This window comes from Physcomitrium patens, chromosome 13, assembly GCF_059467195.1.
Source record: "Physcomitrium patens ecotype Gransden chromosome 13, ASM5946719v1, whole genome shotgun sequence".
In the NCBI taxonomy this organism is placed as follows: domain Eukaryota; kingdom Viridiplantae; phylum Streptophyta; class Bryopsida; order Funariales; family Funariaceae; genus Physcomitrium; species Physcomitrium patens.
Genome location: NC_143422.1, coordinates 14,838,029 through 14,863,082, shown reverse-complemented (window position 1 = coordinate 14,863,082; position 25,054 = coordinate 14,838,029). Strand labels below are relative to the sequence as shown.

The 25,054-nt window shown below is 31.7% G+C and overlaps 1 protein-coding gene across 2 annotated transcripts; it reads right to left on the bottom strand.

Moving 5' to 3' along the window:
- Positions 1-10,863: 10,863 nt before the first annotated feature.
- On the bottom strand, positions 10,864-14,360 carry LOC112290663 (uncharacterized). 2 transcript variants are annotated; one of them, XM_024537210.3, is made up of 7 exons: positions 14,141-14,360; positions 13,450-13,997; positions 12,827-12,915; positions 12,386-12,643; positions 11,955-12,243; positions 11,632-11,699; positions 10,864-11,405 (listed from the first exon to the last, which is right to left on the bottom strand). In XM_024537210.3, exons 2-7 carry the CDS (start codon positions 13,970-13,972, stop codon positions 11,136-11,138), a joined length of 1,497 nt encoding a protein of 498 aa, XP_024392978.1. In that variant the 5' UTR covers positions 13,973-13,997; positions 14,141-14,360; the 3' UTR covers positions 10,864-11,135. The 2 variants fall into 2 exon arrangements, with proteins under 2 accessions (XP_024392978.1, XP_024392977.2); XM_024537209.3 differs by having other exon boundaries at positions 14,284-14,360.
- Between the last annotated feature and the right edge of the window lie 10,694 nt (positions 14,361-25,054).

Below are 25,054 nucleotides of genomic sequence, written 5' to 3'. Positions count from 1 at the left end.
TTCATACCTTATGAGATTAATGGTTGGAATAGACTCTCTGAAGAAATATCCTATTGTGGAAACTTGAATAGAAATTACAGGAAATCAAAACTTTGTGGACAAGTAATTTTACGAATATAATGTCAATATAGATAGAAGTGGAGAGATTCTGAAAAATATAATGGATACATACCATAAGGTATATAAGATGTTTCTGGACATAATGTGGACATCTGATGAATTATACCAAAAGACAGTGATGGCTACATCACCATTGAAAAAATATAGTAGAAATAAACAAGTTAAACTAGAGGATCATTCTAATACAATTTTAGAAGAGGTGTACATTAAGATTTTTTAGCTGCTTTGGCCAAGAAGTTTAGTAAGTGTCATTTCAATGGTGTTTGTTATATTGAATATGTCCACCACCTATGCTGTTAGTAATATCTTTACTCATGAGGATTAAAATTTTTATTTCCTCTATACTTCTTCCATGTGATAATGTTTTGCCAAAGACATACTATGTAATTAATAATATGGTAAAAAAAAACTAGGCCTCAATTATGAAATCATCCACTTTTGCTTAAATGGATTTGTATTGTTTTAAAGAAACAACAACGAGTTCAATAAATGCTCCAATCAAACCATTAATTATAGGTGAACAAAATATCCATGAAGCACAAAACCTAAAATTAATGAGGATTTTTATGATCTTAAAAATTTTGCAAGTTTGATTGAAGCAAAAATTGGTGAAAGTAATTTGGATTTAGAAATCTAAACACTAGATAATTTTTAAAGCAATTAAATACTTCAAGAAGGAGAAATTTCTACTGAAAGATCAACATCCAAATTAGAGAAAGAAAGTAGTGTCAAGGACATGAATCTCACAAAATTAAAAGATCAATACACTCTTATGTCATTCAAAAAGTCTGAAAAATCACTCAAAGATGGTATAATATTAAATTAGATTGGCTATTGCCAAAGACAAGAAGATTAGAAAGTTTAAAAATAAGACTAAGAACTTGAAAGGTATTGATAAGAATGAAGAAGGCTTCACTTTTGCTTTCATATATACTATCCTAACTAAGAGCTACATGACAATGTTCTATAGGACCTCCAACATGTGTTGATTTTAGAAGACATATGTCTTAACTTATAAGGCAAGATTCTTATATATGTGCCACATTGTTAGCTTGTATAACAAACTATCAACTTGTGCAATATATGACTAGTTTGTTAGCCAAGTTTCTAATCTACCAATGAACTACAAACATCTATAAAGTCAAATATGCATCTATAAAGCTTCTAAAAGCTTTGCTACAATATAATTTCAAATCTATCCACATTTACTTTCTATTTAATACTTCTAATTTAAATAAATATATATGTTCATGACATTGCCTCCCTTTTAGAGATGAGTTCCACAAAGAATAGTCATCATCTTTCATAGATCTTGCTATTTTTTACCTTGGTTTTGATTGATGTCATCAATGAAAAGCATCAACTTCTTTTGCTACATTTGCAAGATTCTTGGCAAGCTCCCATGTGTGTTTATCCATGCCAATGAAGAAGATATTACAACATATTTCAGCGCTGCCTTAAATCAAAGACTTCTTCTACTTCAAATTCTTAATTATTATCCACTTTTATATGAAGAGGTGATATTTATCTTCTTTCCAAGATATTCATTGTCTTATATGGTTTAAGAAGAAATATTTAGAATACTAGATGGATCTTTAGAGACCCGAATAGATATAATCAATAAATTATTAGATTGATTTATTGATATATACAAAATGGTTTAAGCCTATAGTAATCTATCTTTTCACAAAGGCGACTAATCTAGATATTTTCACAAAGTAATCATACCTTATAGCTAATGTATAATTGAGGTTGCTCTTTGCAATAGGCATCTGAATTAGTTTATTATTATTTTTGAGTTTCTTTTAATTACATCTTCATTGTTGGATGTAGCTTAAAAAAATGACTTATCAAATCTTCTATCATAATATTATCAATTTTTGAAAAGTCAAAAGCATCAAATAATAGATGATAATCATAATTAGTAAAAAAAAATAATTATTGTATAGAAGAATATATCATATTATTATAAAAATAAATTCTACCAATAGCAATAGATTTAGTCAATCATCTTATTGGTAGTTAATGGTATACTTTAAATATTGCTTCAAAATTTTATTTATCCATCTTTTTAGTCTATTGATTTCAGGATAAAAAGCCAAAGATAGATTTATATTTATTTTTAGAATTTAAAAAATAATTTTCTAAAATCTTGATACAAATTGAATCCCTCTATTTAATATAATATCCTTGAGAAATCTATAATAAAGATAGATATTAACAAAGAAAAGCTTAGTTGTTTCTTCACATGTAATAGATTTTGTATATGGTAAAAAATATGACATCTTGGTAAAATATTCTACTATCACAAAAATAAAATTATACAAACCTGAGGCTGAAAGATTTATGATAAAATCCATAGAAATAAAAGATTATAATTATTTTGGAATAGGTAATGGCTGAAAAAGTCTATAAAGTTAATAATAAGGAGTTTTTGATTTTGAATAAATATCTCATGATTGTACAAAGTCTTTAATTACCTTTCTTATTTGAAGCTACCAAAAATATTTTAATATTAGCTTCAAATTCTTATTGTATCTAAAATGTCAAGTTGTTAGAAAATTGTGACAAGCTTAAAGAATACATAATTAAGCTTTATCTTTTAAAATATATAATCATTTTTAAAAATAAAAATAGATTATTTTTGAAAAAAAATTTAGAAGAATCATGGACTCAAAAAAATTATTCTTAATATCATGAACAAGAAGACCACAAGACATATATGATTGAATTTACTTGAAAAATGTTGAATCAATAGTCAATGTTGATTTCATTGCTTAAAGATGAAAGTACTCTAGCTTCAAAAGAATTATTTGTTATTGATCAAAAGCTATATTTCTTTCTTTTGGTATATGATAAGTATATCTAAAACGGATATTTAAGAAACCTTGTTATTTTTTAGGTTGATAAGTAATCTTAAAATGAAATCTTTATAAGGATATTCTACAACGAACTTGGCAATGATTCAAAACATATACCAACATGAAGTACTTGAGGTTCTTATGATCATTATATATGATGGTTGGACTTGAGGCACCTTTTTGATAATAAAGCCATTTTAAAAATAAATCTACAATTACATAAGTTCTTTTTTGTAAATCTTATAGTTAGTCTTGGCTTTAGAAGTTTTTTGAAATAGAAATCTATCAGATGGAGTTTATCATCTGATTCTTTGTACCAAAATGACATCCATAAAAAGTTTTGATGCATTTATAAATAATATTCTAAAAATGGTGATACAATATAAGATTGGTATAAAAATAAATAATATCTTTAAGGCTTTAAAAGATGCTTTAGTATCTTTATTCTACTCAAATTTGTCTTTACACATCAAACATGTAAGAAGAGTCGCTACTCGAAAAAAGTTTTTGATGAAGATCTAATAATAATTTATAAATTCTAAAAAACATTGTATATTTTTTACTATTTTTTGGATCTTCCAACCTATGATAATCTAAACCTACTTAGGATCTATCATAAGACCATTATTCAAAATAATGTATTCTAAGAATTCAACTTAAGTAATGTAAAATATAACATTTTTTAGCTTGGTGTATAATCTTGCATCTCTTAGTTTTTATAATATATGACAAATATAAACTTCATCATTTTTTGTGCTCTTAAAGTAGATTAAGATGTTATCTAAATAATAAATGACAAAATCATCAAGAAACTTATAAAAAACATCATTTTTTAGATGTTGAAAAGCAATTGGTATATTTGTGAATCCAAAAGGCATGATATTATATTTAAAAGGTCCATAATTAGTTTAAAATATATATATTTTTAATACATACTAGATTGTATGCTATTTATTGATCTATTTTTGTATAGATTTTTACTTAATTCAATTGATCAAAATGTCCTAAAATCAAAGGTAGAAGATATATATTCTTGATGGTGATTTTTTTGAATCTTTATAGTATACATACATCTGCAAAGATCTATCTTTTTTCTTTATAAATAAGATAGGAGTCTTGATTAGAAATTTCGAATGGCTTATGAGGTTCTTAGCTAAGTTTTTGTCAATGTACTTCTTGAATGCAATCAACTCGTTTTGTAATAGGCTATAGATTGGACCAAATGGTGGTCAAGTTTTTTCTTGAAGATCAATGGAACAATTATAAGAATAATTCTCTAAAAAAATATCTATATTTTTTTAATAAACGTCTTGATAATCTTGGTATTGGCTTAAAATGCCACTTGAATTTTTTTTCCATTAATAATAAGTATGGCATATATAGCAAAAGTTGATATTTTTTTTGCACCATATATAAAAGTGCTTGCACCTACTAATAAAGGTTTGGATATATTAGTCTTATGGGTTTCTAATTGCCTAGCAAAATCTAGGACTAAACTATGGAAAAATTGAAGATTACAAGAAATCTAGTCTATTTGAATGTCATACTTTTTTAGCCATGATAATCCTAAATTAATTGGATTAAAAAGAAATTAAATCATGTTAATTATAAATATATTATTATGATCATTAGTTGAAATATTTAAAATATATATATATATATATATATATATACTTATGACATCTTTAAAAGAAAAGAAAAAAATTATTACTTTTATGTATATATCTTTTTTTTTCTTAATTAAACATATTTTTTATTTTTTGACAAAGTCTTCATTTATAAAATAAGCTAAGGCTCTTGAATCTAACAAAGCTAAGACGTTTTGATTTTTTGGTTAGAAATAAACTTCTATTGTAAAATAAGATGAGGAATCTAAAGAAAGAATCAGACCTTTAGTGGATGTTATATGAGATTCCAACTGCACCATCCTTATTATAGCTGAAAAAACTTATATTCAATATATTATCCTCTTTGAAAATTATGCTTATCATTTTGTGATTTTATTACTTTTTTGGAAAATTTTGAATAGTGTGCTTGGATTATCTATAATATAGGTTCAAAATTTCTTAAAAATGATATTTTATTTCATTTTATTTTTTTATTATTTTTTTTAAAATTTAGTAAGAAACTAAAACATATCATATCAATTTGTATAGGCTCTAGCTTAGAAAAATAAGCTTCCAAAAACTTAGAAGGTATCACCATGCCTTGATTTATATCTCTCCAATCAAATATTTTTTCTTAGCATCTTTTAAAGAGTTGTTTATTGCAAGCAATGGCTTAAGTAATAAATTGCTGTAATGAATCTGCTTTTGGCATTATCAATAATAAATCTTTGATATTATCTTTTATTTCATATCAAAATTGATTGATAAAGGCTTTGTAATTCCAATCCATGTCGCAAGTAAGATATTGGAATTTAGTAGCATATGTGGTGGCTACATGTGTTTTTTTTTTTTTTTTTTTTTTTTTTTTTTTTTGTAGAAATATATGCTTACTCTTTGCTATCATTTTTTAATATTTTTTTTCAAATATAGCTATAAAACTTCCAAGAATGAATTCAAATCATAGAATAGTCATGAATCTTTTTCATCAAAAGTACAAACCAAAGAAGAATACTTTTAGAAAAAAGTACTCTTATTAATCTAACTTAAGTAAATCCATGAGGGTATTGAAAAAGATGCAATCTTAGATAGAGCTTTACTTTTTGTAAAAACCCTCAAAACTTTGACCTTGTTCCATCAAACTTCTTCAATACACTTATCCTTATTTCTCTTGTACTTATAGTAGTAAGATTGTTTGAATTCAGTTGTAAACTTGATCTACTGGCTTCTCTTAATTGCACAACTTTTTGGTACAAACTTTGAACTTCATTGTTGATTTCTTCCATAGGCATAGGAATAAAATCTCCATTGATTTAGGATTTGATTAGGATTGATTTAAGATTTTATTAGGATTTAGCTAGGTTTGATTTAAGATTATATTAAAATTTTGTTAGAATTGGTTTAAGATTTCATTTGGATTTGACTAGAATTGGTTTAAGATTTTATTATGATTTGATTAAAATTGGTCTAAGGTTTTATTAAGATTTGTTTAAGAGTTGATTAAGATTGGTTTAAGTTTAATTAAAATTTAGAATTTTAATTAAGATTTGATTGGAATTTATTTAAGATTTCATTAGAATTTCTTTAGAATTTTGTTAGAATTTGGTTAGAATTTGTTTGAGATTCATTTGAGGTTTTATTTTTAATATTGTTTAAAAAATTCTTTGATATTTTTTTAGTATATTTTTTTATATATATTTCTTTAAGATTAATTTATAATTTTTTTATGTTTCTAGTATAATTTCTTTTAGACTTCTTTTGGATTTGATTAAAGATAGATTAACATTATTAAGATTTAATTAGAATTTTTTTAAGATTCTATTAGAGTTGTTAGGACTTTCTTGTTGAAAATTCTATTTTACCTTCTAAAGCCAAGTGTCTAGTGCATTCTCAAGCACACTTCACAATATACAACACCAATATTAATTCACATTCCTTGTAGTAGTTTTTTACTCTACTTTGTTGATATTGCTATTGATGTATAATTTTCCGCCTTACCTAATCATCAAAATATTTTTTTGTATTACTAACATTGTTGATTTTTTTAAAAAAAAGTCACCAAATTTTGAAAATATTAATGTTTATATTGAACCTTTAGTAGAGGAGTTGCAAACTTTATTAACAAGAATTTGGGTATACAATGCATCTACTAATCCTCATGAAAGAAAATAGTTCACTCTTTGGACAATGTTGCTTTGGACCATTAGTAACTTTCATGTAATTGGAATTATATTAGGAAAAAAAACAAAAGATTATCTTGCATGCCTTGTATATAGGCCATTGATAGATTTTTGACTTTTTTAATGATAAAAAATTATAAATAAAATAAAATAAAATAAATAAAAATAAATAAAAATAAAAACTTATACATATTAGATCTTAGATGAGAGTACCACTAGATTATTTATATAAAAGAAATTTGAGATTCAATACTGAAGATAAATATAGAAAAGCTCTATATCAACTATTAGTTTAGATATTTTATATTTTGATAAAGGAAAGAAACAATAACTTATTGAAGATGGAGTATAAGAGGGCTTAAATAACCTTGTATTGAACCATAGAATAAAATATTTATTTGCACAATATAAACTACTATATTGGAAGTTACAAATGTAGCTTTGTTTAAAATTTAATCTTTTTATATTGAGTACTAGACTATTGAATAATTTATATTTGTTTTTTTAATAAAAAAAATTTGACTTCTTGTTTCTACAATATTTAATTATGAACTTTATATACATGAAGGTGGATGACTATAAGGTCTTAGGTAGAACTTACAAAAACATTTATGTACTTAGATATGATTGATAGAATATATATATATATATATATATATATATATATATATTTTTTTTTAAGAATATATTTTTTAAATATGAAAATGATTTTTTAAGACTTTTTTATATAAAAAACCTTCATTATAATACAATGTAAGAAAAATCTATGTGAGAACCTAATAAAAACTCTATTTGGTAAGAAAGACTATCATAGAAGAAGACAAGACATACAAGACATGGACATTTATTTGAAGCTTTAATTGCATTCCTATGAACAACATCAAGGGTAATTTCATATGCCAAATATTTCTTATATACTAAAGACAAAAAATAAAAAAGAGATTTTAGCCATCATTAGTGTATTATGGACACCAAAAGATTATATTAGAGCAATACAAAAATAGATATCCAATGATAGTCTATGATATTTGAAGTCACATGACTTCTATGTCTTAATGCAATAGATATTGTTTCTACATTTTCAAATGCACTAAATTTTATCTAATATATACATATATATGTCAAGTAAACTTCAATGGATTTATAAAAGAATTATACTAGATTCATGAAAGAGATTTAATTCAATTAAGTATAATCATTTATTAATTTATTTAAAAATCTCAGTGTATATTATATAAAGATTAAAAAAAATGGTATAAGGATGAATATGCATCTCCAATTTTAATCATTTTACAACAAATCTATTGTATATTGTAATACATATATTGCCTTTGGCAATTCAACATGTTTTTAAAAATGAAGCCTATCAAGTTCTTATGAATGTTTATTGTGTCTTTTTTAAGCTTTATTGATGGATAGTTTGTGTGATTAAAAAGAAGGAATTGATGGAAGATACCACAATTGCCTTGAGCATGTTAGAAAAAGTGTTTCTATTAGGATTTGTTGACATAATGATTCACCTTATGATTCAATTAGATAGAGAATTATTTATTTGTGGCCTGTTGCATTGCGAAAGGATCTATGGAGCATCATATTAAAACATTAAAAAACTATGTGAAGATGCAAGCAAGACTAGAGTAGATCATGGCAAAATAATATTTTATGGATGACACTCTTGGTTTTTATATAAAATATGTGATACACTTTAAACCAACATGAGGTTGCATATGGGATCCTGAAGAATACTAGTCTATGTATGATAAAATCATAGAAAGAAATGGTGTGAAGCAATGAATGTTGGATGCTCTTCAAGGTTGGGCATATAAATTTTTTGTTGATAATGTTGCCATTCTCACCTATAGAGATAGTAAGAATTTAAGCAACCATGTCTTGATGATGTTACATATTAGGTAGTACAAGAAATGGTTGTAACAAAACAAATGTTGCAATGTCCAAGAATATTCAAGTGTTTCTTACTCAAAGAATATTAACAGCTACACAAGGCACTATTGTTATGTAAAGAGGAAGAGGGATGAATAACTTGTCTTTGTAGTAGCATTTTCTTGTAATAAAGACATTAATAAGTGTTTTTCTTAAAGCTATTATTAAAAATAAGAAAATTTTAAAGTAATTTTAAAAAATAAAATAACATTGGTGAGTCTTTTTCCATAATTTAATATGATTTAAGTACACTTTGTAGATGAAGGTATAAAGTACTACTATTCTTATTAATACCATTGACACTAAGTAAACATATGTTGTCTTATATGGATTTATAATATAGTATGTTGTTGCAAAAGAAGAGCATTGAGCACATAGATCATTTTTTTGTGGTGGAAATCTTTGAAAAAGAAATAGATGTGCAACATTGTTTTTTTTGAAGCTATACAAGCTTACATTTTTTGTGGTCTAGTTATAGAACAAGGTCTCTGTACTTGTAGATTTTGGAGCATCTCTCAGAGCAGATGTAATATAAGGGTCTAAATTCCAAGACGATATTGCATTATCATTTAGATCAATGTAGGCTTATGAAATGCATTTCTAATAAAAATCAATGGAATCAAATAAGAAGATAGTTGATTTTGATATTAGTGTGTCTTGTAAACAAACTTCTATAGTAGCTAGTGGTGATATCAAACCTCCATTCTATTATACCAAATTCATTGGTTAGATTGAAGATATACTTCAACTCAATTATAGAAACCATACTGCTATGATGCTATTATACAATTGGTTTAGAGACCAATACAAAGGAACAAATCCACCAATTAAAAAAGACTACTACAGATTTACAATTGCAAATTTTTCTTATTTTTTATTGATTGATATTAGACAAGAATCTTTTGCTTCTCTTAATCACATCCAACAAGCATTTTACTTGGAAGATTTGCCCTTACCGAGATGGAACATTGTTACAAAAATAGATATTTGGAGCAAAAGAAAAGAGTGGTGCTTTGTTGAAGAAGATCATCTCTTTTTAGTTGGATCTGATATAAACTTTAGATGTCTCTATTCCAACAAAAGTATACAAATAAATGATGTATGCCATATACATCCTTAAATAGAAAGCAATGTTTTTGTTTTAGACATACATGAGGGCATTAATAATGTTGAAGCAAACAACCATGAGAGTTTACCAGGGAATTCATCAAGAAAAGATGTTTAGATAGTTTGATAATACTAGATAAGTCAACACTAGAATTATAAAGCCAAAAAAAGTTTCTCATGCCATTTGCCAAACACAGGACAAAGTTTTGACACACCTCATACAAAGGTCAATAAAACACACCTAAACCAACTCGTTCCACCTAGACTACAAAAATGAAATTTAAGAGATAACATTATGCGGATATGGTACGTGCACTATAAACGTTGACAGTAGCTTTTGCGGCGTATCTTTGTGTACACCGCTTAAAATTCTTTCATAACATCAAACATCGTCTCAAACAAGAATGCCAGGATCTTATTAAAAACTACATTTCAGACAACATAATCCTCAACAAAACCACAAGCTTTAACAGGACTCAGTTGAAACATTAAAATAAAATTTCAGTTCCTACTCCGCAAAATCATAAACAAATAACTCACAATCCAACCAAAAATTCCAGCATATACCATGCATTTCTAATTTCTAAAAAGAAGCAACTTTGCAGCTTGTGCAGAGAAGACTGGAAAGCTAACAAACATCATCATCAAGAAATACACCTCACACACTGCATCGAAGGACCGCATAAATAGAGGACATTAATTAGTCACATACAGCAGTAACAAAAAAAAACTAACAACATCAAAAAATCAATGAAACGGGGCAAAATGATGCGATTTCCCTGAGACAAGATGCTCTCCCGTTTAACACCTACTATACAATGTGCAAACTAAATGTAATACACTACAAACCAGACGTACAGCAAGCAATTGATATTCAGAAACACCACAGCACAGTCCATCAATCGCATAAACCAATCTTGCAAAATCATTTCCACAACAAGCAAGCAATCTACTCCCTCTCTCACAAATACAGAACTACTCGACCAACTACCTCCCCACAGTCACATCACCAAGCAAATCACAACACCGACACCACCACCGACACTGTCCTTGAAACGCACCAAATTCCTACTACCATTCACGATGAAAATTGACAAATGTTCACAGGCTCCCATCCACGAGAGCTGGCTTCGATGCTTGCATGCGCACGGAGCACTTTGACTCCCGCCCTAACATCATCCCATGTTCCCACGAAGCCACAACTACCCACTACCGTGCGTACAGAGATCAAAAAGTGTACAAGGATTGCTACTGCCATTCATACAGTCCCGCCCTCTAGCGACTCCTCCCTCCGCCTTGCCTCCTACAACAGCTCGCCAGATTTACGCGTGGATGCGCACATCATCCAGCGCTGCCACTCCCGGCAGCACCTTGCCTTCCAACAGCTCCAAACTCGCTCCTCCTCCCGTCGACACGTGACTCATCTTGTCTGCCAATCCTGCCTTCTCCACCGCCGCCACGGAGTCTCCTCCTCCCACCACCGTGATCGCCCCCTTCGACGTCAGCTCCGCCATCGTCTCCGCCACTGCGAATGTCCCCTTCGCAAACTGCTCGAATTCGAACACTCCCATCGGCCCGTTCCATAGCACCGTCTGCACCACACCCACGCCCACCACTTACTGCTGCGCACCACTCCCAATTCCCACCCTCCGCTGCTCTACCTCCACGCATACTTCCACAACCCTATCCTCTATCTTCCCTTGACGCTCCCCCCACATCCTCCCATCTATCACAAAATACCACGTTCCACCCACGCGCTGCACAATCATGCCACTACCATACGCCACAGCTCATTCCTACTCTCCCCGCCACGCTTACCTTGGCATCCGACAACGCTTCCTGGAACTGCTTGATCGCATCCGGGCCGATGTCGAGTCCCATCCACCCTGCACCACACCACCATCCCGGCTTAGAACACCAACGTCCACCACAGTCCTCGCCTCCGCCCCCTCGTCCAACTGTGCCACACATTCCCTGCCTACAACTTTCACACACCAACTACCATGCCGCCCCTCGCCCCGTCCACACACCCATGCACCTTCCACCACCCACTCCTCACAACGACACTGCTCCCCTTCACTTGCTGTCGACCACCCCAACCCACGAAACACCACTCCAACTTGTGCGCCCGCAGCTCTCACCATCCGGAATCGACGACGCGCTGCACGTCTGCACATTCGCGTCCGGAGCGAACTTGTCCGCTGCGATCACGTCCACCGGCAGGATCAGCTCCACGCCCTTCTTCTTCGCTAACTCCGCCAAGTTCTTCGCCAGCTCGATCTTGTCCTCCTCCACCAGTGACGACCCCACACTCTTGCCCTCCGCCCTGAAGAACGTGAAGATCATGCCTCCTCCCAGTATCACCTTGTCGCACACGTTCATCAACGACTCGATCACCGTAATCTTCGACGAGATCTTGCTTCCTCCCACCTGCGCACCATCAACCCCACCCGAGTCACTCATCACCCTCGCTGCCCACCTCTCACCACACGTGCACCACATTCCCCCCGCCACCGCCCATGCCCCCACTACACCCTAAACTGCCCTCAGCTGCTTCACAACCACCGCTTACAATGGCCACGAACGGCTTCGTTGGCTTCTGCACCACGCCCGACAGGTATTCCAGCTCCTTCTCCAGCAACAAACCAGCCAATCGAGACGTCACGTAGTCCGCGATCCCGGCCGTCGATGCATGCGCCCTGTGGGCAGTGCCGAAAGCATCCAGCACGAAGAAGTCGATGTTCTCTGACAATTTCTTCGAAAACTCGATGTCATTCTTCTCCTCCTCCTTGTAAAACCGCACGTTCTCCAACAGCAACACGTCTCCCTCCTGTCATTTTTCCCACACACATCGACAACCTCGTCAACTCTACTTCCATTCCAACCGAACGCCTGTTCCCTCGCCTCCTCGGACGAGCAAACAATGCGCTTGCACTTGCGGCCACAAATGCAGAATCAACAACCACTCGCGACGCATTGTGCAATCTGCAATGACCTACTCAAAAGCTCTTACCTTCAATCCAGCAATTTTCGACTTCACTTCGTCGCCGATGCAGTCTGGCGCCAGCTCCACGGTCTGCCCCAGCAGCTCAGTCAACCTCCCTGCACAACCAACCAGTCACACACCTCCCATCAATCATGCGTCCGATTCCCCTTCACCACACCCCTCTGTGCTGCACCCCTGCGACACGACTCGCTATCTACCTCCGACGCTCTGCGACGATTCACTGCCATCCTCTGTTTCGATTACCGTAAATCTACGACTGCACAGCCAGCACTACACAAAATTCATATGCACTTCGTTTCTCCTCAGACTCCCACCATCCCACTACCCATCAGAATTGAACACCCACCAAATCCGTGGTTCAAGCTCTTATTCAGGACTCCTAACCCATGTCCCAACATCACCCACCAATGCACCCATTCTGATCTGCCTCAGGAGCTCTGTTCAATCACGTTCTCTTCCACACCATTTGAACACCGCGACCGCCACCCCACCCCCACGTAGGAAAAACATAGAGATCATGCACATCAATTCCGTCCCTATCATATCCTCGTCAATGACTATCTTCTTCTGTCAGTAACTCTCTCACAAACACCGCCACGAACCCACTAACGCACTGTCACGCCACTCACCTGCTACGGGCTTCAGACTGAATCTCTCCTCCGGTCCCTTCTTCGGCCGCCCCAAATGGCTCGCCAACACCACCTTCGCGCCGGCCTTCGTCAAGTACTGGATCGTCGGCAGGGACGCGCGGATACGCGTGTCGTCCGTAATCTCCAGCTGGTCGTTCAGCGGCACGTTCAAATCTGCTCTCACGAACACCGTCTTGCCCTTGTACTCCTTCGAGTCAATATCCTTGATTGACATCTTCCTGTCCGACCCCTTCGTCGCCGGCCTCTGCACGTCGCTCGTGCCATCGTCCTCGGGAAGCTGCGCGGTCTTGCTCAGCGTCTCCTTCTGCGCCTCAGCCACCACACGCAACTGCCGGGGCCTCTGCGACGCCAACGTCAAGCTCACGTTCGACTTCAGCGCTCTCAGGCTCTTACCCGAGAAGGCCGAAGCCAGAGCGGCCCGGGACGTCTGGGACGTCTGCGCGGTCGCCCTAGCACACAGCCCGCTGGCCGAGACGGAAGCTCCCATCGCAAGAGTCTCCATCTTCGACACCGCGAGACCTGAATTTCTGCATTACGCCATCCAGCAGAGAATGTCAGCTCACCAGCGCTGGGTCGAGCGCAACTGCGATCCCTCAGCACCAAAATTCAAAACAATTCCATAGCATGCAACCTCGCCCCACCCAACTACCAACCCCCATAGCAAGCGTACCCGAGAATGCAAAGCGCCACAGACAAAGACGTACGCCAACGATACTTCCTAAACGATGTTCAACAGTGCGAAGATTGTTGAGGTGAGAAGGATAGTGGAATAGCAAGAAAGGGGCAGAATAAGAGAGAAAAGGGGGCACAAACCTGGGAGAGGCGAAGGCGGAGAGGAGAGAGGAGTAGTGAGTGGCGAGCGGGGGATGCAAATGATGCAGGAGAGGGGAGGGGGGAAACTTGGAAGCAGGGGGGAGCACCAAGTGGAATTTGATGAGCAGCGCGGGGGAGGAGGTGCGGTAGTGGTGGGGTTGGATAATGGAGGCATTCCCGCTGCGATTGGCGCGCTGGTGGGCGTGACGACCTGGTCCGCACATCTCCTCCTCTTCCTCTTCCTTGTCGTGCTCCTCCTCGGCCCAGTTGTGCCGTGCTTTTGCTAGTCCTCAACGTTCATCGCCATCCGTGTGCATTGGCCACATCCTCCTTCGCTCTCCCTCGTCATGCTTTGCGAAACGAGTGCCTGCCCCAGCCTTGGGCCCACGGGCGCATTGTGACAAGGATGGCATGCGAGGTGGCGGCATAGGACTCGGTGTCATGGCATGCAGCACCAATGAGGGTGCCGGGGGAAGGGTTGACGCCTGAAGTGGCCACTTGTCAATTGTTGATATTTGTTTTTTCGTGGATACGCTTCGGGCAGGTTGTTTTTTCGTCGCGGGGTGGAAGTGGCGCTTTTGCGTGTCGTCGTGTGGTTGGAGTTGGGAGGGTGTGGCGAAGGGTGGAGGGGAGTTGCTGTTGTCTTTGGTGTTCACAATTGAGGATTTGTTGATTTGGGTCAAGTTCATCAAGAAAATACTATCCAAATCCCTTTTAGTTTGTGCTTAAAATGGAACACACTGCACAGGAAGTTCAGAACAATTTCTCTAGGTTTTTGCTTAGATGAAAATAAATTATGTATATGTGCACGTATGTATATATATATATATATATATATAAGTGTCATACATGATGTTGATAATTGAGCATATTTATGTATAATTTGGTATTAATTTGGTAATCCTTTTTTTTAGTCATTTTCGATTTATTTTATAATATCTATACAGGACAAGTAGGTAGTTAGAAATGAGTAATATCTATAACTTTTATATAAAAAAAAAAATGCTTATATAATTTTGTATGTTATGTTATTGTGTGATGAGAGGTCTTAAATGTGTGTGTGTGTGTGTGTGTTTTTTTTTTTTTTTTTTTTTTTTTTGAAGTTGTTTGAAGGATTAAAATAGATCATACATCAATGTTCCAAAAGTGTTGATAATAAGGCAATAAATGCATACATGAAATAAATAAATAAAAATACCTTTTCATTATAAAAGAGTAGAAAGCCAATGTCCAAAAGTCTTTAGAATCTTTTTGTAGTTGTTTATTGGTTTCTTTTAGATCTACAATTTAAAAAAATATAAAGTTTTGAATAGAATATAAATAAAAGATTAAATATCTCAAAAAAAAATTGGTTTTAATAAATATGTCATAATAGAATATTTTAATTTATTATCTCAAAAGTAACTTGATGATTTTTTTTAATTTGGAAGAAAGAATGACATTTAATTTTTTATTTTTATCTAAAATTAGATATATTTAATAATGAATATTTTTATTTCTTGTATTTAATTCAAATATATTATAGTTTACTTAATAATATCTTAACAATACATTAGAAATTATTTGTTTGAGTATTGATGTCAAGGATATGAATATAAAAGAATTAAAAGATCAATACATTCTTATGTCACTCAAAGAATTAGAAATTACTCAAAGAAGGTATAATATTAAACTAAAATAACTATTGCAAAAAATAAGAAGAATAAAAAATCTTTAAACAAGGCTAAGGACTAAAAAGACATTAATAAGAAAGAATAAGGATACACTCTTGCTTATTACCACAGACATGTATGTATTATAATTATTATTTAGGTATTATAAATTGATAGAAATAGATAAAAGTAGATTAATTTCATAATATCTTTTGAAAAAGCTTCTTAAAATCTTCATAAATGTTGTTTTGACTTTACATGTATTTATAGTTGATTGGTAGGTCAGAAACTTGGTCAACAAGTTCATCACATGCCACACATGTTGGTAGCTTGCAAAACAAGCTAATCATGTGGCGTCCATATAGAAAAATTATCTTGTAAGTTAAGATACATGTTGTACAAAGTCAACACATTTTTGAGGTCCTATAGAATGTTGCCACATAACTCCTAGGTAGATAATATATATAGAGGTAAGAATGAAGCCTTCTTCACTCTTGTCAATTTTCTTCTTGCTTCTAATCCTATTTCAAGAATCTTTAGTTTTCTTATCTTTTAGCAATAATTATTCCAACTTCTTTTTAATATATATACTTCTTTATCTCTATTTTGTCATGATTTTTGAAAAAGTCTCACTTGTTTATTTGATTTCATTTAATTCTTGTACTAGACAAATTGACAAAAAAACATATATCATATCAAAGCTTTGTCTTTTCTTAATAAAGAGTAGATTACTCATTTTTCTTAATAAGATATAAGTGTATTAGAAGTTGTACATTGTCTTGTTTTGAAATGATATTATTTTTAATATTTTTTTATTCTCAAATTTTTTCTTTTATTTATCTTGAGTAATATTAAACATCTTTTTTTGTCTAAGTGTTATTAAAGTAGAGCTTGTCAAAATAAAGAGTGGAATGGTACAAATGTAAGAACAATTGAATGAATTAATCTTTGGAATACAACAACTCAATTTACCACCACAATGAGGAGCAAGAATGACAAAAAATGGAGATATAGAGATGATTGGAGCTACTTCAATATATATATCAAATCATATATTTTTTCCAATAATAGAATACTATTCAAGTACTAGATAACCAAAAATTTCTTTACTTGAGAAGTTTGATAGTACAAGATCAAAGTTTTGAAGATTCATCAATCAAGTACAATTAGCAATTGAATTTCAATTCCAAAGCTATCCAACTCTAAAATCTTAAGTTAGGTTTATTAAAACACTACTTTTTAGTTCTATGTTATTATAGTTTTCATCTTTTTTTGAATGACATGATCAAATATTGGACAATTTGAAAGCTTTCTTAACAAATTTTTGATCTATGTTTAGAAAGCATGATATAATTTGTATTACAATAAATAAGATTTGTATTACAATAAATAAGATTTGTATTACAATAAACAAGATTTATATTTTATAATAATGAAATCAATCTATAACATTGTATATTTTATAATTTTGTTAACTTAAGATTGATACCAAGTAGAATAATGATGCACTCATTCACTAATTTCTTTATGAATTACAATATGAATTAAAAAAACTAATACTTAGTTCACTTGATTTTCAAACATTGAGTCAAGCAATTATTTTTGCTTCAAAGTATGACAATTAAATTTTGATCTAAAAATTACATAAAAAGGCCTCAATGTTATCAAATTTAATGGCAATATCAACATCTTTTCAACACATATCTTTAAAAGTAGAGAATATGCAAATTAATGTGGTATATTTTAAACTTCTTACTAAGCAAAAAAAATTTTATTGTCATCATGAAAGATTGTATTTATATTGTGGAGAACTAAAGCATATTACTCAATATCATTTAATTAAGAAATATAATTATAAATGAAGAGTATGACTATCAATGATGACAATATATTGAAATATAAGTTTGTCCAACTACAATAAAGATTGTGTAATTGGAGCCTTAGATAACATCTAATGAAGGCCCTACTCTCTCTTCAAAACCTTCTTTTTATTTTATAATAGATATTAGTTTAGGACGTAAATATCACAAAGTCTTTATTTTAATAGATTCACAAGCCTCAATTAATTTTTTAGATGAAGAATTTATTAAAAGATATAATATACTTTTAGTAAAGAAAAATAACCTTGTTCATATAGAAGTCATAGATGGTTGTATGTTGTCTTCTACAAATATTATTCATGAAATATTTCTTCTAAAAGTAGTAATTAATGGTCATAGTAGTTTTGTGGTATTTAATATCATTAGATCTCTTTCTAATCCAATCATTTTAAGTTTATTATGTTTAAAATAGTACAATCTTTGAATTGATTAGATTTCTTATAGTCTTGATTTTTTTAAAAGTATAACTAAAAGTATAATCAATCAAGTAGAAAATCATAACTTTAATACAATCAAAATCCTATTTATAAATAGAAGAGCTTTCTTGCATGTTGCAAAAGAAAGATTATCTTGTTTCATTTATGCCACACGCGTTTCTAATGGTGCAAAGGCTTCAAATGGCATTTCTAGCCAATATCAAGATTTTAAAGATGTATTTGAAAAAAAAATGCAAATACTCTTCCAAAATATCACTCTTGTAACTACTCAATTAATTTTGAAGAAGGAGCTCAACTACCATTTGGACCAATCTATAATTTATCACAAAATGAATTGGTTGAATTCAAAGAGTATATTAAAGAAAATCTAGCCAAAAACTTCATACATCATTCTAAATCTCTAATAGGAGCTCCAATTTTATTTGTGAAGAAAAAAGATAAATCATTAAAGATGTGTGTCAATTATTGAAGACTCAATAAAAACACCATCAAGAATAGTTGTCTACTATCTTTGATATTTAGACTTCTTAATCAATTGAATGAAGCTAAGATCTATACAAAAATAAATCTACAAGAGGCATATAATTTGATATGCATTAAAAAAGGAGATAAATGGAAGTTTATGTTTCAAACTAAGTATGAGCATTTTGAATATAATGTCATGCCCTTTAGATTTAAAAAAGTACTAGTAGCTTTTCAACACTTAATAAATGATATCTTTTTAAATTTTTAAGATAATTTTATTGTCTATTATCTAGACAACATTTTAATCTATTTTAAAAATATAAAAAAATATGAAATTTGTGTTTTTTAAGTATTATAAAAACTAAAAGATGCAAGATTTTATTCTAAGATGAAAAAGTATATATTTTATACTACTCAAGTCAACTTCTTAAGATACATCATTTCAAATGATGGACTTATGATAGATCATATGAAAATTCAAATTATTATGGATTAGAAGATTTAAAAAATGATAAGAGATGTCCAATGCTTTTTGAAATTTGCCAACTACTATCAAATCTTTATGTTAAGTTGCAGCTTTATTTACATCTTTGACTTGTAAAGACAAACTTCAATGGAATCAAGAAACAAAAGCAATATTTAAAGCTTTGAAGATAACTTTTGTTTTTGTACCAATCTAATATTGCATCAATTTTTTTAAGATATTTTTTATAAAAATAGATATATCATACTTTTTTTAGATATTATATTATTATAGATAGAAATAAATGATAAACTTCATCTAATAGCTTTTTATTCCAAAAATATTTTAGCAACTGAAATCAACTATAAGATCTACAATAAATAACTTTTTAGTATTGTAGATTTGTTTCAAGAATGATACCATTATTTAAAAGGCACTTCTACTTTAGTCATGGTTTATACAAATCATAAGAATCTTAAATATTTTATGCCAACAGGGATTTTGAATCATTGCCAAATCCATTGAAAAATTTCCTTGTCAAGATTCAAATTCAAAATCACTTATTGACTAAAAAAACAATAAGGTTTATTAGATGCATCCTTTAAATGATCTTATTTTACATCAAAAGAAAGAAATGCCACTTTTGATCAGCTATAAATAATTTTCTTGAAGCTAAATCTTTTTTATTAATAATCTTCTATTTTTAATTAATTATTTTGATCTTCTTATTTAAAAGTCTTCTATTTCTATGGATTTTATCACAGATCTTATTTCACGAACATATACATTTATCTCAATAGTTACTTATATGATTAACGTGAAGTAAATAAATATAGAATAATTTCACAAAGTCTTCTAGAAAAGCTTCTTAGAAGCTTCAAAGATGCAGTTTTGATTTTAGATATATTTGTAGGTTAGAAACTTTGCCAAAAAGCTAACCATGTATTGGTAGCTTAAGGAACAAGTTATCTCCATGTAGTAGCTTGTGGAACAAGTCAATTACATGGTACATACATAGATAACTTGCCTTACAAGATAAGATATGTGGCTAGCAAAGTCAACACATGTTGGAGGTTCTATAGGATATTTCCACTTAGCTCTTAGTTAGATAATATATATGGAAGCAAGAGTGAAGCCTTCTTCACTCTTGTCAATGCCTTTCTAGTCTTAATCTTGTTTCAAGTTTTTTTAGTCTTCTTATTCTTGGCAATAGTCATTCTAGTTAATATTAAATCATTTTTTGAGTGACTTTCTAGTTCTCTTCAATGATAGAAGAGTATATTGAGGATTCTCTTTTTTTGAGATTCATATCCTTGACAGTTTGATAAGAGTGCTAACATATTGTTTTTGTCTTGTTTTAGAAGTGAATGGATTATTTCACTTTTATTGTTGTGTTTTAAAGGTTGCAGACTACCCAACTTAAACAAAAAATCTTGTTTTCTAATACTCATATTTTCCTTAAAGAAAGTGGATTATCCCTCTTTGTGGGATTTGTTTTTAGGGCTTGTGGATTATCCTCCTCTAATTTAACTTTTGAATTCATTTGAGTTGTCTATAGAAAGAAAGATTATGAATGCTACTCTCAATAAAAGTAGGAATAGATTTGTAACTATGGCAAATCTTCATGAGCTTGTCAACATTCCAAGAGTGAAAATATCACGTATTTCTGACTTGAATTATAGAAACAAAATCTTGCTTGCGACGTGGACTTGAATGACAAAGCACTTATCAACCAATTTCAAGATGGATTGAAGGATAGCGTTAAGGATTTGTTATGAACAATGCCCAAAATAGAATCTTTGGAATAAATTATTACTCAAGCCATTACATGCAATAATCGTTTATTTGAAAGTGGTCAAGAACAAAGATTTAGTTGGAAGGAACAAGTCAAGTAATAGCGGCAGCTCCCAAGTTTTTTGAAACATATTTGTTAAAGCTGAAACCAATTGTGAGGCCAAATTTCATCACTTGATGAAACCTATGCTACACAACAAGTCCAAGAGGTGGAATTGGAGAGCTCCCAATTATGTAATTGTTAGATTAATTTAAATCTTTATATTAAAAATTCAATTAGTTTTAGGCCTTCCAAGCAATGGTTACCAACATTAAATTAACATGTTAAATAAAATTTACTATGCAAATATAATAAAAATAATTAACTAAGTTATTACTATTAATTGACCATAAGAATAAAAACTTAAGTTTGAATTAAAAGCTAAGTTAAAAGTTAAGTAAAAAAAATTACAATTAAAAGTTAAGATTAAAAAGTTAGGTTAAAAGTCAAAGTTAAAAGGTTAAGATAAAAGTTTAAAATTAAAAGTTAAAATTAAAAGGTTAAGTAAAAAAAGTAAGTTAAAATTTAAAAGAAAATGGTAAGTGAAAAGTTAAAATTAAAAATTAAAGTTAAAGTTAAAAGTGAGAATATTAAAGATTAAAAGTTAAATTGTAAAATTTATTAGCCAAAAAGTGAAATGTGGAGCTTACAAGTCACTGTGAAGACGATAGTAAAAATAAAGTGAGAGGTAAAAGCGAAGGTACCTTGACAACATGTAAGGATTGAAGGCAGCGACTTCCTTCTACTCCAAAATTCGCCAAACTTTGTAATCGGCTTCAATTTGAATGATTCTTAGCTTGTTGCAAGGCTGACTTAAAGACGCTTTTGATTCAACAATCCTTATTGCAATCTAATAATCTAGTTGTGAGAATTCCTCCTTTGAAGTTGAGTGATCCAAACTGCCGCGGTGACCAACCCTCGTCACTTAGAAATTCACTAAAAATTCAGATTGTCTTCAAATTCAACAAAATTTGTGCCTTCTAGAGATTAGCTTATAAAGCTTGATTTTTTCCAAAATTTCAAATAAATCCAATCATTAGGCACTGAGAAATGCCCTTCCAAACTTGATTGATTCAAACTGCAAAGGCAGTCGACTCCCTCAAACTCAAAAATTCACCAAAAATTCCTCCTTACTCCAAATCAAGCAAATCTTATCTTGTTGGAAAGATAAAAACAAAAGCTACGACTATTCAGAATCTCAAGCTGATGGCTCTTGTAAGTGGTCAAGAAAGCATTTTTTTTGTAAATCTAACTTCACTATTGTGTTCAAAACACCTTTTTAAGCTAAGATCGACTACTCACATGCCTCAATCCATGCTCAATTATAATTTTCATGGAAGTTTTTACTTATAAGGATCTTAGCAATTTTTGCAAAATTCTTCAAAAGGAGAATTTCATTGCTTCTCTTGTAATTTGAAGGAGAGGTTGCTGATCTTGTTTTCTTCACTCCACCAGGTAAATCTGGTGCCACCATTGCATTAAAAAGACTCCCATTAAGTAGAAGAACCACCATGCCGCTTAAATTTGTCAAATTTGGAGGAAAATCCAAAATTACCATTACTAACTTCCCTAAATATTTTAGAGAATTATAATTCCAACTCCTAAATCATGTGAATGATCATAGATGCATTCATAGGCTTTTAATCAACCCTTATAGTAATGACTAACAACCTCTAAATTATTAAACTAACTAAGTTGCTATTCTAATTTTCTAACTCTTATCACTATAGTTCTAATTAATCTAATTCAAAGAATTAGATTATGATTTATACCATCAAGGGTTGTAATCCTAAAAATTCTATGAAACTAAATTCCACTTATATAAATCCTAATCTAACAAGTTTAATTATCATAAAATAGGAAAATAACAAAAATTTAAATTTTAGAATATAATTGAGAGCTCATACCAATGCAAATTAATATGATATGATTTAAACCTCTCACGAAGCAAAAAGACTTGACGACGCCAAAAGGAGTTGTATTTATATTGTGGAGAAGCTAAGCACAGTGCTCAACATTGTCCAAAGAAGCAATGCAATTACAAAATGAGGAGCACAATTACCAAAGAAGATAATGTATCGAAAAACGAGTTTCTCCAGCTATAATAGGGACTATGCCACTAGAATCATGTGCAACACATAGTAAAGGTCCTATCCTCTCCTCAGACCCCTCACCTTATTTTATAATAAAAGTATATTTAAGACCTAATAATCACAAAGTCTTTGCTTTGTTAGATTCAGGAGCCTCAACATGTTTTATAGTTGAAGATTTTGTCAAAAATCAAAAAATATCTTTAGTGAAGAAAGTTAAATCTGTAACATGTAGAAGTCATAGATAGTCGTTTGTTTTCTTTTGGAAATATTACCCATGAAACTATTTCTTTAGATACAACAATTAAAGATCATAACAATATTGTAGTATTTAATGTAATAAAACCTCCCTCTAATCCGGTTATTTTAGGATTATCATGGCTAGAAAAATATAACCCTCAAATAGATTGGATTTCTTGTAACCTTAACTTTCTTGATAGTTTAATCCAAGATTGTATTAGCAAAGTAGAAGTACTTAAGTTTAGTATATCCAAACCTTTACTAGTATGTACAAAAACCTTAATGCATGCTGTAAAGGAAGGATCATCTTTTTCTATATATGCTACACCCATTTTTAATGGTGAAACAACGTTGAGTGGTATTCCTAAGCAATATCAAGAATTCCAAGATATTTTTGAAAAAAAAAATGCACATATTCTCCCCATGCATCGACCTTATGATTGTTCAATTATTCTGCAAGAAAGAGCTCAACTACCATTCGAACCAATCTATAGCTTATTGCAAAATGAATTGGCTGCATTAAAAGAGTATATTGATGAGAATTTGGCAAAGAACTTGATACGCCATTCTAAATCTCCAGCCATGGCTTGTATCTTATTTGTGAAGAAGAAAGACGGATCTCTACGAATGTGTATGGATTATCGAGGACTCAACAAGATCACCATCAAAAATAGGTATCCTTTGCCTTTGATTTTAGGACTTCTTGACCAAGTGAATTAAGCAAAGATTTATACCAAAATAGATTTATGAGGAGCATACAACTTAGTTCGTATCAAAAAAAGAGATGAATGGAAGACTACTTTTTGAACTAGGTATGGACATTTTGAATATAATGTCATGCCTTTTGGACTCACGAATGCATTGGTCGCTTTTCAACATTTTATGAATGATATTTTTTGTGAATTTTTAGATGATTTTGTTGTTTGTTATTTAGACGACATTCTAATCCACAATAAGAATACAAAAGAATATGAGCTTTATGTTCATTGCATATTATAGAAACTTAGAGATGCAAGATTATATGCCAAGTTGAAAAAGTGTATATTCTATACTACTCAAGTTGACTTTTTAGTGTACATCATTTCCAACGAAGGTCTTATGATGGATCTCAAGAAGATTCAAACTATCATAGATTGGAAGATTCTAAAAACAATATAAGATATGCAATGCTTTTTGGGCTTTCTTAATTACTATCGAATCTTTATCAAGAATTTTTTTCAAGTTGTAGCTCCACTTACACGTTTGACTTATAAAGATAAACTTGAGTGGAATAAAGAAGCAGAAGTATCATTTAATGCTTTAAAGAAGGAATTTATTTCTACACCAATTTTATATTGTATTGACTTTTCTAAGGTATATTTATGGAAATAGACACGTCACATTTTGTTACAAATGCCGTGTTGTCACAAATAGGAATAGATGATAAACTCCACCCAATAGCTTTCCATTTGAAAAAAATTTTAGCAGTCGAGATTAATTATGAGATCCATGACAAAGAGCTCTTTGCAATCGTGGATTTATTTCAAGAATGGCGTCATTATCTAGAAGGCACCTCAAGTCCAATTACCGTATATACATACCATAAGAACCTTGAGTACTTCATGTCTGTATGTGTTTTTAATCATTATTAAGCCCATTGGAGCATATCTTTATCTAGTTTTAATTTTAAGATCACTTATCGATCCGAATAATAACAAGGTCTATTGGACG

What these genes read in the sequence shown, in the direction of transcription:
- LOC112290663 (XM_024537210.3), bottom strand. Translation starts at nt 13,972, where the DNA reads ATGGAGACTCTTGCGATGGGAGCTTCCGTCTCGGCCAGCGGGCTGTGT. An exon ending in CAGTCTGAAGCCCGTAGCAG is followed by an intron (nt 12,916 to 13,449) that starts GTGAGTGGCGTG and finishes TTGGTTGTGCAG; the next exon opens with GGAGGTTGACTGAGCTGCTG. An exon ending in CGCGTCGTCGATTCCGGATG is followed by an intron (nt 11,700 to 11,954) that starts GTGAGAGCTGCG and finishes GGTGTGGTGCAG; the next exon opens with GGTGGATGGGACTCGACATC.